Source organism: Zonotrichia albicollis, chromosome 7 (assembly GCF_047830755.1).
Source record: "Zonotrichia albicollis isolate bZonAlb1 chromosome 7, bZonAlb1.hap1, whole genome shotgun sequence".
NCBI lineage: Eukaryota > Metazoa > Chordata > Aves > Passeriformes > Passerellidae > Zonotrichia > Zonotrichia albicollis.
In genome coordinates, this window is record NC_133825.1 from 50,424,783 (window position 1) to 50,445,624 (window position 20,842).

The 20,842-nt window shown below is 49.0% G+C and overlaps 1 protein-coding gene across 3 annotated transcripts in view; it reads left to right on the forward strand.

Moving 5' to 3' along the window:
- The window catches only part of INPP5A (inositol polyphosphate-5-phosphatase A), a 177,561-nt gene that overhangs the window by 43,202 nt on the left and 113,517 nt on the right, over nucleotides 1–20,842 (forward strand). For all 3 annotated transcript variants that reach the window (XM_074545467.1, XM_074545469.1, XM_074545468.1), the window contains exons 3-4: nucleotides 8,023–8,123; nucleotides 8,659–8,746. In XM_074545467.1, the coding sequence (XP_074401568.1) occupies nucleotides 8,023–8,123; nucleotides 8,659–8,746 (189 nt within the window). The remainder of the gene's footprint in view (nucleotides 1–8,022; nucleotides 8,124–8,658; nucleotides 8,747–20,842) is intronic.

Consider the following 20,842-nt stretch of genomic DNA (forward strand, 5'->3'; position numbering starts at 1 on the left):
TAAAGTTTTTTTTCTCATGGAGTTTTGTGCATCTTTGTTTATTGACCATCTTTGTTTATGGACCAGGATCTTGTGCTCTGTGAAGTGAAATTACTATTTTATTGTGATTTTATTTTATAGTAAAAGATGGCCCTGAAAATGTGTCTTTCTGCATTTCTAAGTAATCATTATAAAAATTCAGCATATAAGCACAATTTGTTCTTATCAACAATTCTCTGCCTAAAAAATAGATTCAGGTTTTATAAAATTGACTTCAGTTTGGCATGAAATGGTCTTTTAAGTCTATTGAATAAGATCTATATTTGAGTACTTAAAAAAAAAATCTGTTGGGAAGTCTAGTTTACCTTAAAATTGAAATATGACAGTTTTGTCCTGTCTTCTCTTTCTTAACAATTTTCTTGTTTGGTAATGTGGAAGTATTGGCATTGAACCCATATTATAAAACGTGCCGTTGCCTCTGGTGTGAGAGGGTTTTTAAAGTACAAAAGCCCCTCTCCCACCCTGTGTTGTTGCAGTAGAGCCCTGACTGGCAGCCTGTGTGCAGCAATGCGGTGACAAGCAGCAGGAAATGGGCGCTGCTGGGGCACGGAGGTGTCACCCTGGCTGCTGAGAGCTGCTGTCCCTGCTGGCAGAGCTGGGGCACGCCAGAGTCCCACCGTGGGTGGCACTGGGAGGGCCCAAGGCACCTGAAAGGCACCTGGATGTCCTGTGCTGTCCCTGCTGGCAGAGCTGGGGCACGCCAGAGTCCCACCGTGGGTGCCCCAAGGCACCTGAAAGGCACCTGGATGTCCTGTGCCAGGGGCAGGGATGCTTCTCACTGAAACGCTCTGTTCTAATCTTCCTGACCCGGCCATGGAAAAGCGCCACCTGGCACTGAAGGGCCGTGGCCTTCCTTTATCCAGTCCTACATCTCTTACAGAAAAATGGTTAAACAACAGAATGGTGCTGTTCAAATGGTAAAGTGAGACTGCGTGCAGAAAATATGATTAGCAGAATTTCATATTTTCCTTTTGTAATTGAAAGCATCCCGCAAGTCTCTACATTCTCGGGTTGCCAGTGCAGCCTGTGACCTTTATTACGTCGATGTAAAATACTGCAATTCACTTTTACTGGCAAATGTAAGAGATTTGCAAAAATCCAAGGTGAAGTAACCACTCTTACATTCTTTAGGATCTGCCAACTTCAGATTCATCTCTTTATTTTTCTTCTTCCGCCTTGGTTGATCGCTGCTGTATGTACATGGTGCTTGCACTACACAAGTGTCTCAGCTAGCCCTAAATCCAACCCTCTGCAGCTTCAGGAAAAACTCTTCCTGTGCAGGAAATACAAATAAACACAGAGAACTCTTTAGTTTTGGTTGGGTTTTTTTTGATGGCTGCATACTTTTCATCACCACATGACTGATTTACATATCTTTATCAAGGAAACTCCTTGTGTGTTGATGTGTTTTCTGCAGTGGGATGAGCGCTGCAGAAGCTCTTGTGAGCAGTTAGTGGCAAACAGGAAGAGGCGGGGAAGAGAAGGAGCTGCTGGTATCTGAGGGCAGGGACCGAGCGCGGTCTGTCTGTGGCCCAGTCAATATTGCGTGTACAGAGCTCAAAGAGGAATGCAATTGCCCGTTAGTGCTCCACGATGCCAGTCTGCTGCAGCGTCCAGACCAGGGGCAGTGTTGCTGAGGCAGACCCGAGCCCATTCCTCAGCTGGGGGGTTCTGTTCTGTTCCCTCTCGTACCTCTGCCCTCTGTGCCTGCAGTGTGAGAACTGTATTTTAAAAAGAAAAAGAAAGGGAGAATAGGCAGAGTTAGCCGTGCTGCCCATGGCTGTTGCTGGCCTTGTCCTGCTTCCCCTCTGGGTCTCGGCAGCAGGATGGCTGCTCACGCCACACTCTCCAGCACTGTGGGAAGTGGAGCAAACCCTGACAAAAAGCTCCTTAGGAAGAGACAAACGTGTACCTTCCAAAAGTCACTCAGCACCATTCTGCCTCTGGCTTCAGAGCGACCCAGCAAATGTGCAGCCGCAGTGGGATTATTGTGTTTAATTCCACACGCTCTGTGCGAAACCCCCGTGAACTGAGGTTCAGCAGCAGCACTGGAAAATGACTCTTCGTGCCTCTTTGTAAACTTGAAACCAGATAAACCGCAGACGGCAGTTTTTCCATTCTTCTGAGGAATTCAATTTGCATATGCAGTTGTGTCAGGGCGGTTTGCATAACTTCTGAGGATGAGGTCCTTGTGTAAGCAGTCAAAATGTTCTCCACAGAAAAGGAAGAACCATTACCTCTCTAAGTTTAAAATGTTTCTAGAAATTAAACCTGTAATGTCTTTGAACTGATGTCAGAGAGCATATTGGTTAAAGAGCATTTTGTGGACTTGTTTATAAATTCCAGTAAATTAAAGTAAGGGATTTTTTTCGCTCTCATGGATGAATACAAGTCACTTATGTGTTACCATTGGCTTATATGCCATATGCATTTTCTGGGATGGTCAGTAGGACAGTCAGTGGGATTGGTCAAGTTTCCTCTGGTTTTTAATGTTCAAAGCAGAAAATTGTATTTGCAGTTGAAGACAATCCTCTGGAATCAAAACAAAAGAAGAAAGGCTTGTGAGCAAGTATGTCACACTGTGGCCTTGATCATTGCGAATTGCATCAAAGGGTGGAAAAGCTGCCTTAGAGTGAGGCAGAATCCAGTGAAGTCCTGGTGCTGGGGATTGTGCCCCATCTCCTTAGTGCAGATGGGTGCTGGTAATTAGGTCTGAAAGGGCTGAATTTGGACTAGTCCTCTTTCCAGTAAAAATTCTCTTATCCCAAAAACCTACACTGGAAACAAGGAGGGAAAGGGGTTGTTGGGAGAGAGTGGAAACAGCCTGAGAGCAGCGTTTTGGAGAGTTTAATGTGTGATAGGGAAGGCTTCAGTTCTTACCAAGAAATGGGATGGCTGATGGGTGAGATGGTAGTGCTTAACAAGCAGTGGGGCGATTTGGTGGGCTCACTGCTGTGCAAATGAGAATATGCCCTTGGGAGTTTTGTCCCACTTGTGCCAAGTGCCCGTGCCCTCGTTGGCAGCCTCTGTGTCAGTCAGTGCACAGGAAAACGACGGGAACAAGCTCCTAGAGCATGAATGAAGCTGCTGGCAAGCAAAGGTGTAGGAGCACAGAGGGAGAACTTTAATTGACTTGTTTTTTTACTTAGGACTCTTTCCTTTTCACTCCCCCCTTCCCCATCCCTTGCCCTTTCTCCATCTGCACTGGGCCTCGTGTTTGGGGCAGGAGGCGTTCAGGAGCTGGAGCTAGTGAAAATCTGCACTGATTTTAGTAACTATCTTTTTGTGTCACGTTTGTGGCACATGGTCATTTTAGATGCAAGCTTGGAGCCAGAGGGTTTTTTCCCTTAATGCCATTTTCCATGTTGCCTGGTGTATTTGAGAGTATTTTGAGCTTTTATTTGTAGTAATACAGAAGTTAAAAGTTTACCTAATAGCTAAAGGTCATCTTGGTATAGCTGCATGGGAACTTCGTGTGTTACCCTTCAGAGAGAAGGAAGAAAAACAAACAAAAAAGGCCCAAACCAACCAAACAAAAATATCACAAACCCCAAATCACAACAAAACCCCACCCAGCCACTCAAAGGTTGTTTAATTATTCTAGTGGACCTAAATGGAGTTTTTTAAACTACGGGGGGTGATTAAGAGTTTTTTTTAAGTAGAGTGGGTGAAAAAACTGTGTTGCAGCTCCTCCAAGCTGAGGTCCCGGCCCTTTTCCAGAGGGTGCTTTCCTCAGTGGGGCTGTTGGGGCTGTTGGGTGTTGGTTTGGGTCCAGGGGCTGTTCACGGGTGGAGGATGCGGGCTGGGCTGCTGGCTGTGTGCAGCCGAGTGCTGCAGGCTCTGGGTGCCTGTCCCCAGCAGGAGCCTCTACTCAGGCTCAGAGAAACTGAAGATACTTGTTAGGACCACACGTGCTAAATTGTATTTCACAGCTCGTATTTTGCAGTCTTTTCTAAGCAATCCTATTTGCGCGCCATCAGGGCTGGAGCTCCCCTTCTGCTTTGCTGGGGTTGAGGCTGAGCCTGGTGCCCTTGTCCGTGTGTCCCTCTCGGAGGGGCCTGGCGGCAGCGTGGGGCTGTGTCTGTCCTGGCTGCTGCCCCCGTTCCCCCTGGCCCACCCTCCCATCCCCATCCCATCCCCATCCCATCCCCATCCCATCCCCATCCCCATCCCATCCCCATCCCATCCCCATCCCCATCCCCATCCCCATCCCCATCCCCATCCCCATCCCCATCCCCATCCGCATCCCCATCCCCATCCCCATCCCATCCCCATCCCATCCCCATCCCCATCCCTGCCCAGACAGGCACACGCCTGCAGCAGTGAGAACATGTCAGCCTTGTGCATTTCACCAGTTCTGTGCTCGTACTCAGCTGTGCTGGAGCATCTTGCCTACTTACCCACATCCCCCAAAATATCTCCTGGTTGTGGCTTCCTTTACGCTATTTTTGCATATCCCGAATTGAAAATAATGCCCAACTTTGTAAATACACTGTGCTGCCGTGGATGCAAATTCATTATTTATGTGGTCTCATGTATGATCTTTAACCTCTGGCAATGGGAGTTTTCAGCTCTGAAGTATTCATTACTCATTATTATGTACTGTTTGTTCTTCCATAAGAGTAGAAAACTAGTAAAAGGTAATGAAGCAGAGCCAGTTTCCTTTTAGTTGGAGGGTACTTATTATATGAGAGGACATAACTAATATTCAAGTATGTTCTAGTGGTTTAACCTGCAAGGAATGCCACAAGGACCTCACTGCTATTAAGCCAATGCTGTTTCCCCATCAAAAATGACATAATTCTCTCTTTTTTTTTTTTTTTTTTTAATACCCACTATGATTTCAAGTTCTTAAGGATTTGTATACAAACAAAAAAAGCCTGTGTCCTGCATCTTCAGAGCCTGGAAGTGTTTTCTATTGCTGCTTCAGCACAACAGAGTTGTTCTCCAGTGTTGTCTCACTGCAGGACTACCCATTCAGGGCTCCCTGTGACTGATGGTTCCTAAATCTTACTTGAAATAGTTTATTATGTTTTCGTCTTACCAGTTTATATTTTCATGGGCTGTGTAAGAAGAGCTCTTATGGAAGCAAACTCAACAGTTAAAATGAGTGACCTGATGCTCAGCAGTTTCCTGCTGCATGTACTCCCTGAAACAGTGGCAGTGGGTGTGTTGGCTTTACAGGATTAAATAGTTACACTGCTTTTTGATCATGGTGTCTTCATGGGGCTCTCCAAGTAGATAAGATCAGGGCTTGGAATCCAGAACTGACTGGGAGCAATAAAGCACATGGAGCATTGGGGTGGCCTGATGTTAGGGTCCACAGATGAGCTCTGTTCCAGAGCTCTGCTTCACAGGCTGTGCTTGGTGAGTATTGCTCTCCAGACAGCCAACAAAATGAACCAGCCAGGTACACTTAGTGTTGGCTGTCATTTGCTGCTGCTGGCTCTGATGGCAGCCTGCTGCCAGTGGTCCCTTGGGCAGCGCCTTGGGGAGAGGGGAACATCTGTACAGGGACGTCTTCTCAGCAGCTGTGCCTTAGCTGTTTGTAAATCTATGGTAGGAAATATATATCAGAGGAAAAGCATGTCCCAGTTCAGTATAATTTCTACATTTCAGGTATGGTTTTAGACATCTGGTCTGTCACCTGCTTTTTTTTTTTCCCCAATTAAACTTAATATTGGGTCCTGCTCTGGCTCATTCTCCATCCCTACTGATGGTGGCATGCTTTAAAGCAAATTGCTGATATCCCTGTTGGCAGAAACCAGCATTAATAATCGAATGGAAGTGCTCAATGACTATCAAACACCTGAGTGGGAGTATTTACTTTTTCCCTTTATCCCGTAACGCTGCAGCAGCAGCAGCTCACCTCGGAATGCTTCTCCAGGCAGGTCTCCAAGGCGTTTCAATGGCCAGGAAGCTGCGGCACAGAGGCGGTGGCTGTTGGAAGCAACTCAGGCGTTCCCTTCTCTCTGCAGGGGTGGCCTGGTGAGGGCTGGCAGTGCTGTCTGTAGCTCACTGTGTGACCTGGATGTGGCAGCACACCGGCTTCTCCTGGGCTGTGGCGTGCCCGAGCCGCTGCCAGGCTGCCCTGGCTGGGGTCCCAGTGCCCTCTGCTGCTGGAGCCCCTGGCCCGCTGGCAGGGGCTGTGCTGGGCACTGACGGAGGGAGAGCAGTGTGCCACGAGTGTCCCTGAGCAGGGAGGGACGCGCTGCCAGCGCTGCTGAGCCCTGCTGGCGCTGCCACCTGTGGGTGCCCTGAGGAGCCGGGGCAGGCTCGGGCACTGCCACCTGTGGGTGCCCTGAGGAGCCGGGGCCGGGTCTGGTGCTGGCGCCTGTGGGGGCCCTGAGGAGCCGGGGCAGGCTCGGGCACTGCCACCTGTGGGTGCCCTGAGGAGCCGCGGCAGGCTCTGGTGGAGCTGGGGCAGGCTCTGGTGCTGTGCCCTGAGGAGCCGGGGCAGGCTCTGGCGCTGGCACCTGTGGGTGCCCTGAGGAGCCGGGGCAGGCTCGGGCACTGCCACCTGTGGGTGCCCGTGGGCCCTCCCTGCTGCTGTCCCCGAGCTGGGCATCTCTGCTGCTGTCACACGAAGGTGCCGCTTCAAAGCAGGGACCTGTGACAGCCTCTGGCTCAATGGAACCTGCTGCAGTTCAGATTTTGATGATCTTTACTTCATTGTCTTTGAGCTGAATTGTCTAATGAGGTTATTTGTGCAGTCAGGAATGAAGGATTTTGCATTCTGTCATCACATCAAACGGCAGTTTCTCTCCACTGTTGTTTAAAAGACGCATCCACAATTTTGTGGTGTCCCGTCCCTGGGAGTGTTCACGGCCAGGTTGGGCAGGGCGTGGAGCAGCCTGCTCCAGTGGAAGCTTTAAGGTCCCTTTGAACTCCAGCCATTCTGTGATTGCATGGTTCCTAAAGAGCGCCCCGAGCCGTGCCCAGGAGCTGGTCTGTGCTGCTGCTGCAGGGGCTGCCAGCACCCTCACCCTGCCTGCCAGGGCTGCATGGGCAGCGTGGCCCCTCTGGCCGGGGCAGCCCCGTGCCACCCGTGAGAAACGAGCGAATCCCCTCTGGGGTTTAACGCTTCGCTCCAGGTATGCTTGCACGGGCACCTTGTTGATTGCTTTGGACTGCTCCCTTTTAAAATGGAAGTTGTTCTGCGCCTTGTGTCCATTAATTCGCAATAAAGGTATAGAGACTCAGTATTAACAGAGACATTTTGGATGTGCTGTTTTCAGTTCTGAATAGAGGCAAAGCAGAGAAAATTCCTCAGGACAGAGTAACACTGAATGCGTGTTCAGCAGCAAATTTATAAACTATGTTTGATTTGAGGTATGAGGAAAGACAGACATTCTAGGGTTTTGGTATGGCAATTGCATCCTAGTGCTGACTATGTAGTATCTAAGATACTTGCAGTGTTCAAGACTAGCACCTGGAATAGCATGATGGGTTTCCATATCTCTGGTGTTAACAGGTGTGTATGTGCATCTGTTATTTAAATACTTTTGTAAATAAGATATTCCATAAATAAAAATATCAAACACAACTGTGTAAGTGCTGCTAAACAGCACTGAGAAGTTTTGTAAAAGTTGAAAAAAAATCCACTCTAGCAAATGAATTGTTTGAACTCTTGTACCTCTCAGATGAGCAAAGGTTTGGCTCGTTTTAATCATGTCAAGTCATCTTTGAGGGGAGTTGGAAAAATACATTTACATTTTAAATATAAATACTAAAATATATTTTAAATATATATACAGCCCAGGAACTAAATCATAATTTTAAAAAGGAAATATTAGTTAAGAATATTTGAGATCATAGTTGTGTATTATGCATCTTTTGTGTGGATAGCAGATGTTGCTCCCCTTGCAGATTGCTGTGCCAATGACCTCTCAGGTAGCAGGTGCCAGTCCTCCCTGAGCACCCAGGTCCGTGTCCTTCTTGCTGTGTGCTGAGCGTTAAAACTCGCTTTTCTCTCTGTTCCAGGTTGTCCACGCACACAAACCCCATTTCATGGCTTTACACTGTCAAGAATTCGGAGGGAAAAACTATGAAGCGTCAATGTCTCATGTGGACAAGTTCGTGAAGTAAGTGGCGGGGGCTATATCCTGGCCCCCCGAGCCGGCGACAAGGGGAGGAGCGGTCAGTCAGCGGTGGAACGTGCCGGATTATTTATGCCGGTTTAATTTATGCCGGTTTAATTTATGCCGGTTTAATTTATGCCGGTTTAATTGACCGGGCTGGGAGGGAGCGCAGGCAGCGCCCCGAGCCGCGGCCGCGCGCGCCCTCTGCTGGCGGCGGCGGGAGCTGCGCGCTCGGGGCCGCGCTCGGGCGGCACAAATGCCCCAAATGCCCGAGTGTTGTCGGCAGCGCAGACCCGCGCCCTTCCCAGTCGTGGCCAAATGGCACTGGGAAGCTCACGATCCACGCTGAAGGTGCAGCTGCTGAGGCGGATCTGGAGCGTGCGGGCAGCTGCTGGGGACAGCTGTGTCCCTGAAATTCCCCCAGAGGACAAGGGAGGCCCTGGGTTCCTTTGGGGATGTCACAGCACAGAGCAGTGCTGAGGCAAGGCAGTACATTTGTAACTGCCTTTACATGTTCAGTCTTTTCTTTCTCTTTCAGAGAACTGTTGTCAAGTGATGCAATGAAAGACTACAATAGAGCTCGAGTTTACCTGGATGAGAACTATAAATCACAGGAACATTTCACGGTAAATTTCTTTATTTCTTGAGTGTAGTTTAACCAAAGGTGAATTTCTTCTGTTTGGGATTTTTGACTCATGTGGGACTGTGAGCTGTTTTCATCCTGATGATGATTATGATTTTACTATTACTGTGTTTTACTACTGAGAGTGTTTATTCTGTGGCGTGAGTACCTGCTGATTTCACAGAGGTACATCCATGTGAAATGAGCGGAATATCAGTGTGCAGTGTCTTTTGTTCTGAGGGTTTTCTGAGGTCTTTTTTCCTCCAGCACTAACTTTGGTGGCTCAGAATCACCTTCCATTTCAGAGCCTGGCAGTGTGATGAGCTGGTGACGAGCTTGGCAAGGGTTCAGGGCTTGTGCAGGGATCTGCAGAGCTGGCTCACAGCCTCCCTGGCCAGAGCACAGGTTTGCATTAGCACACGAGTGGTGTTCAGGTCCGTGTGAAGTGGGGTGTCTGGGGCTGCCTGTCCTGCAGAGCAGAAAGGCTTTGTGCTTGTTGCCAGTGCTGTGCATTGTGCCAACACCTGCCGTGTGCCCAAGTGATCGCTGCTGGGTTGTACAGGAGAAAACAGCCCATTGGACAGGTCCCTTCTTCCCAGGGCAGAAGCTCCCTTGTGCCCCAGGATGCTGCTGAGAGGCAGGGGGGGCTCGGAGGAGCAAGGCTGCACACCTGGAGCTGCCCAGCAGCCAAAGACAGCACCTGGGACCATCCAGACAATAAAACAAACAGGTGCCCAGCACACACACAAACCCCAGCTTGGAGGCATATAAGCTCAGGGAATAAGAACCTGGAAAGGTTTTTCTTTCTTCATTTTTTTAATAACTCTGGCTAGAAGCCCAGCTAAGAGGAAACTGGAGGAGAGAAATCAGCAGGATTTTTTCTCTTGCTCATTGGAGAAGATAAAAACAAGACTATCAGCTTTACTGAGACTTAGAGGGACAAACCATTAGTGGGTCACCTAATGTTGAAACTGTACTCTGCAGATATTCAGAAAGTGCTGGTAGGTAAAAGTAGTGGGACAGAGCTGCATGTTTTGGAGCACTCACAGGTGTGAGCTGCATCCAGGTGATCCCACACCCTGGTGGGGACCCTGTGGGGCTCCTGCAGCACACAGCTCCTGATGTGGGCAGGGGATTGCAAGGGGCTCTGCATTTACCTGATCTGCCTTCAGCCAGGTGAGCTCCAGAGCTCCCTTCCAGCCAAGACTTTTCTGTGATACAGGAAAGAGGGATAATTACCTGTGATCGTAATTTGGAAAACAGCGTAGAAGACTAATGCAATCCACAACAAAATACAGCTTTTTTGTATTTAAGAGTAGTCACATACCTCATAGTATTGAAATGATTTTATTTAGCATGAGGTCCATGGATTGGATTTGATGGCATTCCTATGGTGGATAAAAAGGCTCTTAGAGAGGTTGAAGGGAATCCCAGTCAGAGCATGTGCTGTTTGTGTCTCTGTGAAGAATCCTGTATTTTGCAATGCCCCCAGTTCAAGAACTAATGTGGTTTCTTGTTTCACATACCAGCATTATTTTCTAGGCACTGTGTTTCTTGCAGTATTCCCCAACTACCTTTGTATTTCTCCTTTTCTTTTCATAAATATTACTTAGCATTTTTTTTCCTAATCCTTCATTTACTAAAACTGGGCCTTCTGGGGAGGGGGGGGAAGTTCTGTCAACATATTGATTCAATAAAGGGGAAAAGAAAAAAAAGACAGCTAGTGCCAATGTTGTTTTCCATGGAAATTGTGTAACCAAAAACATGTTCTTACTATTAGGCTAAATTACCCTCTACTGAAGTGGTGACTGTAAAGATGCAAAATGGGTTTACAGAAGTGTTTGATGTGTACTCCACATGATAGGCTGTTTGTAACTTTAAGAACCTTTTAGAGCTGAATCTGCTTAGTGTGGAAAAGGCAGAACCCAAAGGAAGAGCAATTATTCAAAGATGTTTTGTGTTACTATCACTGGGAGGAAATGCTGCGTGCTAGAGGAGTGTTTTATACCTTCATTGTTAGACTGTAGTAGTAGTGGCTTGGAAGCAAAGCCCAAAAACCTAGAAAGGAGAGAGGGTGCACTTTCACGTTGAGCTCCTTAACCTTCTGACTTGTTAGAGTCTGATTTTTGGCACCGAATGCTCCCAGTGTGCATTCACAGATCCTGGCGCTGGTGTCAGGAATCAAAGACTCACAGAAATGGTTTTTCACGCTTGATTTGAAGTGGCAGACCTCCAGCTCCTCTGCTGGGTGTGTGTGTATGTGTGACTGTGCGAGCAGGGGTTTCACATGTGGTCTGTCCATTTAGGGTAAAGTTTTGCTCTTATCTCCAGTGTGGTTTGCCTTGTACGATGTCACGTGCCTCCGTGTTTCTTGTTAGTTCTGTTTGATTGCAAAGTTCTGTAACTTCTGTGGGCTTTTTTCCATCCCTTCTAAGGCACAGACTTGGCAGCAGATGGTGGCTTTGGCGTTATATTATTACCTCTCTGAAATAGAAATGTTTATCATATATTGCTGTATAATGCTATTTGCTTTAGAAAGGGAGAAGCCCAAGTAGTTACAGTTTGGCTAACCTTTATCCCTGCTGCTCTCGCATTCCTTTTTTTACCAGTTTTGGCATCACTTCCTCTGTAAGGCTTTCCTTGGCTTGGCTCCTGCAGAACTAAACCAGATTTTGCTGCCCACAGTTACTCAGCTTGGCTGTGATAGGACTGGCAGCAAGATCTGAGGCAACACTGTCAGCAGCCTCTGTCTCCAGCTCACAGCAGCACAGGTGCAAATTCCACATGAGAAATGAGAAACCAGTGTAATAATGAGGTGTCTTTAGTGGAGCCACTTGGTTTTAAAAACTAATAACCCACATTGTATGAAGGATCAAAATGGATCATTTTGCATCATCCCAGACATAAATCTTAATACGAGGATTTGTCATTTATGATCACATATACCAAATCTGGTGTCTGAGCAGCTGGTTTTAGGTCTGGGGAGTGGGGTAGGTGCTGTGATGAAGGAGAGAGCTGCGGTTCAGTGGACTGTGTTTGTTGTGCTAGGAAGGATGGTAGGGTGAGACTGTGTGTGGTTTTCTCGCACTCCCAGCTTATTAAACACATGCACAGAATGAGCCCCGGAGCAGTGCAGGGCTGGGAAGGTGCTGGCAGCAGGTCCTGTCCCCGGGAAGGGGTCAGGCTGGCAGGGCAGCTCGGGCAGTGACTGCCGGCCCAAGGCGTTCACTGGGACCGCGCCTCGGGGGCAGCGGGGCTGTCACAGAGTGCACAGGGACCAGGCGGGTCCTGTCACACCTGGGAGAGGCACAGCTCTCAGATTTAACCATGACAAAGTGACCCAAAGATGGATCTGTTGGCAGAGCTGCTGCATTAGAGCTGATGCCTGTCGGCGCTGGGAAGGGGCAGTGCTGGAGCTCAGAGCTCCAGCAGTTATGGATGAGGACGGCGGGTGACAGCCTCTGCAGGGCTGACAGTGGCTTCCCAGAAATTTCAGGCTAACTGAACTGGCAGCTGTGCTGCGGGTTCAGTTCTGACTGGAAATACCAATAGCAGTCAAGGGTGGGTAAACTGGCTCATGTGCTAAATTTCAGAACTCAAATAACTTGGCAAGTCTTTGTGAAACAGAGCCTCCTGTAAATCCCTGCTCGAAAGCATGGTGCTTTCTTTTGTTGTATAAAATGTTATATAGGGGATAGATCTTGATTGCTGTTGAAGAATTTACAATTAGAAAAGACAGATATAAGAAGACTGAAATAGGTAAAAATCTGGGAAGCTGAAAAATTCAGTACATTGCATTTTTTATTTGTGACTATACTGAATGGACTTCACTTGTAGCAAAACAAGTCTTTGCAGTTCCATTGATTTTACCAAACATCCCATTATTTACATTCTCTGTTAATTTTATTGTACTTGGTATATTTCATGTAAGGGGTAAATTACAAATCTTCACATTTTTCTATGTGAAGAATTGCTTAAAAATAGTTGGGTGCATTGAACTTTTGCGTGTCAATACTTCTTGAATAACCCAAGTTAATGGTAAATAAGGTGTTTTTTTCTGGAATAAGAAAATGTACTGAAGGAAAATATCAGTCAGAAATACATTGATGTTTTCATCAAATCCATAACTACTTTTATATAAAAACACATCAGTATAATCAGTGACATTTTTATTGTAATGAGATCAAGTCTACTTTTGTTTTGTGCCATGTATTTATTGATTTCTGGAGTACTCAGTTAAGGTCTTGCATTGCTTAGCAAATCCTCGGTTTCCTTTTCATTGTTCAGAGAAGGCAGAGGAAACTCTTGTGTATCTTAAAGCCTTCTTGCTGCATTGAACATGCGGTTTCTGTAGGCTGGGAGAGAATCTTTGCTGGAGTACATCAGGCAAACCAGATCTCCAAGGGTGAGCTGACCACCAGCTCCTGCCTGGAGCATTTTGAGAGCTGTGTGGTTGGCACAGCCCTTAGCTGATGGGCAGAAGCATCTGCACAGTGGGGTAATTGCTCTACTTCCCAGTATAGGTTTATTTTAAAAAAATAAACAGCGTCTTCCATTGTCCGTGTGCCTGCCCAGGCCCACAGGTGACCTTGCAATGAACAAATAGAACAAATAGCACTGGGCTCCACATGTGCTGTGCTGAAGTTCCAGCCTCCTCCTGGTAACAGTGCAGTGCACCGCAATTAGTTCATTGTATAGCAAGGTTTCATTCAAATTAAAAAAAACAGAACAAAACCCATCCTTTCAAAACCGGTGTTTCTGACATTAGAGTGATGTGTTTAAACAACACTGGAGCCTCAAGCTGCAAGCAGAATTTTATTAATACCAATGGATTGAAGGGAAAGAAGTTGCTGTGCTTGCACAGCTCCCATGTTTGTGAGATAATGGTTGAAACAAAACATCCCTGCAATAAGCTCCTGGCGGGTGGACAAAGTAAGTTATAAATGAAGAATAGAGCAGTAACAGGCATTTTCCTGACCAGCTTTCTTCCCACACGCTGCTTGTGCGTTACGGAGGCAGAGCGGTTTGGGCGCTGGAGGCGGCAGAGGCTGCAGTCAGCCCGTGCCCGTGTGGTCCCCTGTCCATGGGCACCATCCTGGGCCGTGTGGGAGCTGACTGTCCCTCCTCTGGCTGCCCCTGCCGTGCGCTGGTGCTTGGGGTGCCCTGCAGCCGTGGGGCAGGACGGGCTCAGTGCTGGCCCCAGGCCATGCAGCGCCCCGTGCTCCTCGGGGCTGGCTGGCACCTGACTGTGGGAACACTGGGGATAGAGCAAGTCCAGGCATTGCTAGGGTGTGCAGGAAAAGGTTGTGCTTTCTTTTTTTCCCTGGATTGTTTTTAGTTGACACACTCTGTAGCAGTATTTTTTTTAATGTAAAATGGCTCTTACACCAGGGTGGGTAATGCACTGGTAGCCTGCAGCAGCACCCAGGGCAGACCTTTGCTCCAGTCACTATCCTTAAGAGCAATAACCCGAGCCAGCATGACGGGGGGCTCCAGTGGGGAGCAGTGGTCCTGAGAATACAGATGGGCAACATGTTATTCGAGTGTGTTATTGTACCTTAAAATTATATCTGCTCGTTACTGAGAGAATAGTAAAGTTAATTTTTGTTAGATTAATGATACTTGAGTAATATTTTTGGTTGAGCTGAGTTCAAATAATTGGCCATTAATTGAAAAAGGAAATTGAAATTAATTTATTTTACACATAAATGCTGTCGTAGTTATTAATGCATCTTAGAAAATATCGTCCTGTTCCCAGAAATGGATGGTGTACACTGATTCTCCTGAGCTTATTAGCTCTGTCAATTTAGAGTTTGGTTAAGTAAAAAAGATGATTTAGGAAGAGAGCTGTAATTGAATTGAATATTGAGGGAATTCACATGGTGATGAGTTCTCAGCCCACTTCTTCATTAGCAGTGTTACAGGAATGCTGAGGCTTGGCAGAAAGGCAGGATTTCCCCAGGAGATGGAGCTGGAGCTCCAGGCTGCAGTGCCCAGCTGCGGGCACTGGACACCCTGCAGGAGCCCCGGAGCCCCGCACTGCGGCTGGGGACGCGCTGGGGACACAGGGCCACTGCGCTGGGGACACGATGGGGACACAATGGGGACACACTGGGGACACAGGGCCACCGGGCTGGGGGGGCACGCTGGGGACACAGGGCCACCGGGCTGGGGACACACTGGGGACACAGGGCCACCGGGCTGGGGACACACTGGGGACACACTGGGGACACAATGGGGACACAGGGCCACCGGGCTGGGGACACACTGGGGACACACTGGGGACACAATGGGGACACAGGGCCACCGGGCTGGGGACACAATGGGGACACACTGGGGACACAGGGCCACCGCGCTGGGGACACAGGGCCACCGGAATGGGGACACAATGGGGACACAGGGCCACCGCGCTGGGGACACAATGGGGACACACTGGGGACATGCTGGGGACACAGGGCCACCGGGCTGGGGACACACTGGGGACACACTGGGGACACAGGGCCACCGGGCTGGGGACACACGCTGGGGACACACGCTGGGGACACACTGGGGACACGCTGGGCATGCACACAGAGGCTGTCTTTCAGGGGCAGCGCTGTGGCCCTGGGGAGGCTGGAGAAGGGGCTCTGCTGCTGCTGCTGCGGGGATGTCGATCACAGTCCCGAATTTGTCACTGTAACCCACTGAACAGGAGACTTTAGAGTTTTCTTGCTTCTCGATTACTGGAGTCTTGAAGTGAATTTTCTTTTACTACTCACATGAGCCTGTTTCCATATTATCCTTTCTTCCTCCCTCTCCTTTCTGTAGAAAGATAATTTGTGTATCAGTGTTTATTTTTGACTGGTATCTGTAAAAATTATGCCAACCCAGAGAAGTAGGAATTTGTCTGAGTGGGTGGCAGCAGCAGTGCTTGGCAAGATGTGATGATCTCTGGAGGAAGGGTTGGAGACTGGGCTATTCTGTAAGGGCAGGTGATGCCACAGGAGCCATGAGTGCCATTCAGCCTCTCTTCTCAAATTAACTCCTATGAGGTTCATCCACGGAACAATCTTCTGGGATGGAGAAAAGTCCAGACTCTTCTGTGACAGGCACATATGAGAAACCTGCAAGTGTTCTGTCATCATCAGTCTCCCACATCACTCCTGAGCAAATGCTCCCCTCTATCTCCCTGTTGTTTTGTTGTCCTTAAGTGATAGGTTAGTATGAATATTTTTAAACAAATCTTACTCTGCCAGTCCTTTGGGATTTTTTTGTTGGTATTTAAGCACATGGAAGCATAAGGCTAGTGGCAGTGAGAGGGTGCCCAGCTGCAGGCTGTCTTGGGCAAGAGCTGGCAGCAGAGCACTCACTGGTTGTGTGTGAATGCTGGCTACTTGGATATTTGTGTGATCTTTACTTTTTCCTAGCTCCACTTACCAGGCAGAATAAAAGGAATAAAGCCATTTGAAAAACATGTTAGTATTCCTTAAAAAGGACCTAAAATGCCAGAAGCAAATCTCCAGCCATGTGCTTGCATGCACAGGAGTGCTTCTAGTGAGGTGTGTGTGGTAGAAAACTGGAAATGGAAAAATGAGAGTTTTAACCATCTGTAGGGAAAATGCAAAGCAGGATGGAGCCTCGTGGTGGCAGTGCCTGCCAGGGATCAGGGCTGGTACTGCACTTGGTGGAGACTGGTTCTGCACACGTTCCAGCAGTTCTCACCTCGCTGTGTCCATCCTCATCATGTTCATCCTTTTCATTGTAACTCAGAATCCTTTTCTTTTACAGCCTCCTGCTTTTTCAGGAGTTTTAGCGAAATACACGGTTGGGAGCTTCTTAAAATGTGCGTCACAAAGTTTGACCTCTTCATTAGCTTCTATCTTCTTGTAATTTAACAAAAATGAGTTCGTGAAGAAAGCTGGTGGATGTCAAAGTTAATCGTACAGCTTCTGACAAAATCCTAGAAGAATGGTTGTAGAAGTATTGTCATTTTGTGACATGGACATTTACTTACAAGCACCTGAAATGAAACTTCCCACTTAATTTCTTAGGGAACTAAGTTGTCTGTCAGGTAATATGTTCCAATCTCTTCTGGGTGGGAAATGGAATTTGAAAGGTGTTGCCACAAGCAAGAACCTTCCTCTGGTTTTGAGTTGTCTTTTTTCCCATGCATTTTTGAAATACATCTCTTAACCCATCAACAGAATTCTTGTTGAGAGGGCATGGCTCATCTTCCACCTATTTTCTGACACTTTATATAATTGTGAGAGGAGGAATAATTACAAAACAGTGAGGGATTTCACAGATCAGTAGCCCAGTAATACAACCATGTGTGCATCTCTGTTGCTTACAGATGTGCAGGTGCTGAGGAAATTGGTGATAAAGTGGCTTCTTTATCCACAAAATTGTTTTACTGTTTTGTATCAGCTATGGAATTCCTATATATAATTTAATCTTCTATGGCTGTGGATTTTATATTCATCCTGCAGTTGTGCAACAGACTACATGATTAGGGGAAAAAATTATTTGTAAAGAATAATTACAACCTGTTTTTGTAGGAGTACATCTATCTAAAAAACAATTAAATTGTAGAAATTAAATTGTAGATTATAATCTCTGTACACAAGAAGAAATCAACTATTTTAAGCTTTTAAAGGTAAAAAAAAGAGACTTTTCTAATTGCTGCTGCAGAGATGAGGCTCAAGCAAAGCCTAGCTTTCCTTTCCGGCAGAGACTGCTGTGGCTGGCGGACCTTGGCCGGCGCTCGCCGCACACGGGCAGCCCCGAGCGTGGTGTCCCCGCGGCCGTGTCCCCACAGCGGGGCTGGGCTGGGAGCGCCCGGCCGAGGGGGAGCGGCTGAGGGCAGCGAGGCGGCCGCGGCTGCTGTCCCCGCTCCGGCGGGCCTTGTCCCCGCTCCGGCGGGCCCTGTCCCCGCTCCGGCGGGCCTTGTCCCCGCTCCGGCGGGCCCATCCCCGCTCCGGCGGGCCCTGTCCACGCTCCGGCGGGCCCTGTCCCCGCTCCGGCGGGCCTTGTCCCCGCTCCGGCGGGCCCTGTCTCCTGCGGGCCCATCCCCGCTCCGGCGGGCCCGTCCCCGCTCCGGCGGGCCCTGTCCCCGCTCCGGCTAGTCTGTCTCCTGCGGGCCCATCCCCGCTCCGGCGGGCCCTGTCCCCGCTCCGGCGGGCCCTGTCCCCGCTCCGGCGGGCCCATCCCTGCTCCGGCGGGCCCATCCCCGCTCCGGCGGGCCGCTGTCCCCGGCCCGCCCTGCCTGCGGCTGCTGGAGGGAGGCCCCACGGGCCGGCAGGGTGCCGCGGGCAGGACGGCACCGGGGATGTTTCGGGACGGACAGTGTTTGGGGTTTTGTTCTGCTTGTTTTGTTTGCTGTGTGTTGCGGTAGGAGCAGCAGAAAGCGCTGAGTGCCGGGGCCGTTCCTCGCCCCGCGCCGCCGGCAGTGGGCCACCTGTGGCACTGCCGTGGGGCCGCCTGCTCTCGTTTCAGTGCACCAGCAGCTGGCATTTTTGTTTGCTTCTGCCTTGCTGCATATTTAATTACTGCGTGTTCTTAAAGTAATTTGACCAAAGATTTATGGAAAGAGTTATTGGTTGGCTCAACACATACCTCAAACGGTAAATCTTCTCAATCATTTGCCATTTGTTTGACAACTCTGCTTTTGACAGTTCACTGATATTGCTTACATATTTCCAAGTCTTTGGCTTGGAGTCCGTGGCAGCTTAAGGCTTGTTGCCTGCTTTTTGCATGAGAGTTCTCCATTTTTACTTAGCTTTTTCCCTTTTGTTACAGTACATAGTACTTGAAGAACATAGAACTTAAGGAAGTACGTGTCTCTTGAAGAATAATTCAGTTTGATAAATTTGTTCTATTCAAACAGTAAAAAATATTGAGCCAAAGCATGACTAGTAGAGATTCTCACTTACTGTGAATGGAATAAAAGTTTTGTTTTCTCGCCTGTTATTTTAATACAGTATCTTTGCAGTCCAAGAACACCGCAAATCTTCTGGAGGTGAAAGGAAGGAAATTTCCGTGGCAGGGGAGCTGGGAGCAGGCTTTACAGGGTTAAGGGCTGTCTCGGTACAGGCACAAGGCTCACGGCTTTGTGGCATCCATCCCCTCCCCAGTGCAGGGGCTGACACTGCTGCGCCCTGTGTGTCTCTGCTGTGTGGCGCTGGGTGCAGCGGAGCAGCACCAGCCCGGGGACGCTGGAGCTGCCCCGCTGTGTGCGGGCCGGGCCCGGGGATCTGTGCGGGCCGGGCCCGGGGATCAGTGCGGGCCCGGGGATCAGCGGCGGGCTGAGTTGCTCAGCGGCGGGCTGAGTTGCTCAGTGCGGGCCCGGGGATCAGTGCGGGCCGGGCCCGGTTCTCAGTGCGGGCCCGGTGCTCAGCGGCGGGCCGAGTTGCTCAGTGCGGGCCCGGGGATCAGTGCGGGCCCGGTGCTCAGCGGCGGGCTGAGTTGCTCAGTGCGGGCCCGGGGATCAGTGCGGGCCCGGTGCTCAGCGGCGGGCTGAGTTGCTCAGCGGCGAGCCCGGTACTCAGTGCGGGCCCAGAGCTCAAGTGCGAGCCTGGCTCCCCAGCGGCCGCTGTGGGCACAGGAGCTGTCATTCCCCAGCCGTGTGTTCACTGCAAACGTCTCCGGGCCGGACTAGGCTGGGCCAGGGAGCTCCCCAGGAGTGGAAGGGAGAGCAGAGCGTTGCTCGGTGTCCGTGCAGCTCATCCCTGAGCAGTGGCTTCCCCCAGCGCTGCCCTGGCGACAGCGAGTGTTTGGGCTCTGCTGCGTTCGGCGCACCGGGGAGCACGTGTTGGACACCGAAGTGTGGCGCAGTGTGTTCCCTTCTAGCGTACTGGGATCCTCCCCGCCTTCCACTCAGCAGCCCTGCCCTTGTCCCCAGCCCCCGCTGCCCGCTGCTCGCCACTGACCAGGCTCCTCACAAGGGCATTTTCACTAAAGGCTTGGTAAGTGCTCAGGAGAATGTGGTGTATTTAATAGAACAGAAGGAATGATAATGGAAAACAGCGTTATCTGCTCATGTAATTGAGGATCCGACACAAACAATACAGGAAAATACTTTAAATTTTCAAAGCACCACGTGGGGGTCCTCTGTAGAAATTTGGGCACCTAGTTCCCAAGTTTTGTCTTTTTACAGAAAAAAAGGCTAAGGTATGGAGCAGTCAGAAATCCTGTTTGCATTTGTGCGTGGTAAGGTGAAGGGCAGGGCCAGTTATACAGAGCCTTCATGTTATTAGCAGCTCTTTTCAGGTAATGCATCTGTGGAATTTGGTTTGTGTGACAAAATGTTTGATGTGGAACAGCTGTGGCTTTTAAGAAAAGATGTGAGATTGGAAAATACGAAAATAATTGCTTGAGAAATTATGAAATGCTGCTTAAGGCACTTGCTAATGTGTTTGTCTGAGGCACTAAATTAATACTTAAATAAGATCAGTGTGACTGTAGAAAAATCAGATGTACGGTGTTTACTGACAGAAATTAATGGGTTTATTAGTGTTTGAAATAATGTTATAATGCAGCATTTGTAGCCAAAGAGAAAGCAATCCATGAGACTGCTCACACCCTGGACATCCTATGGCAGTCGGGTTTCACTGCGCTGCTCACCCTCCATACCGTGCAGAAAGGCTGGGAATGCAGCTGTTGTTTCAGACTGAAATAGAAATTAACGGGAGCAAAAAGATGGAGTTGTGTTCTGTCACCTGATGTCCCTCAGGGTATGGCTGTGGCTGCGGAGGACGCTGAGCAGCCAAGGGAAAGGTGTGCGGTGCTGCGCTGGCGCCTGCCGGCTGTGCTGCTCCGGCCGTGCCCAGGGACAGAAGCCGCTGACAGAGGCCCGCAGACAGCGTGTCGTGCCTTCAGGAGAAGGAGTGCTCAGAGCTTTGGACATGAGTGTCGGAACACCTCAGACACGCTCTCACTGCTCCGTTACATTTAGCAGCGTTTGCAGCATACAGACCCAAACCAGAGCCCTCTGACACTGAGGAAGTGTTTCCACTTCGTTTTAGAGGGCTTTCCAAGTATCTATTGATCAGTGTTCCCTAACAGCACAGAAATAATGTGTCTAATTTAACTGGCCACATGGAAGAGTATAGAAAAAACATTA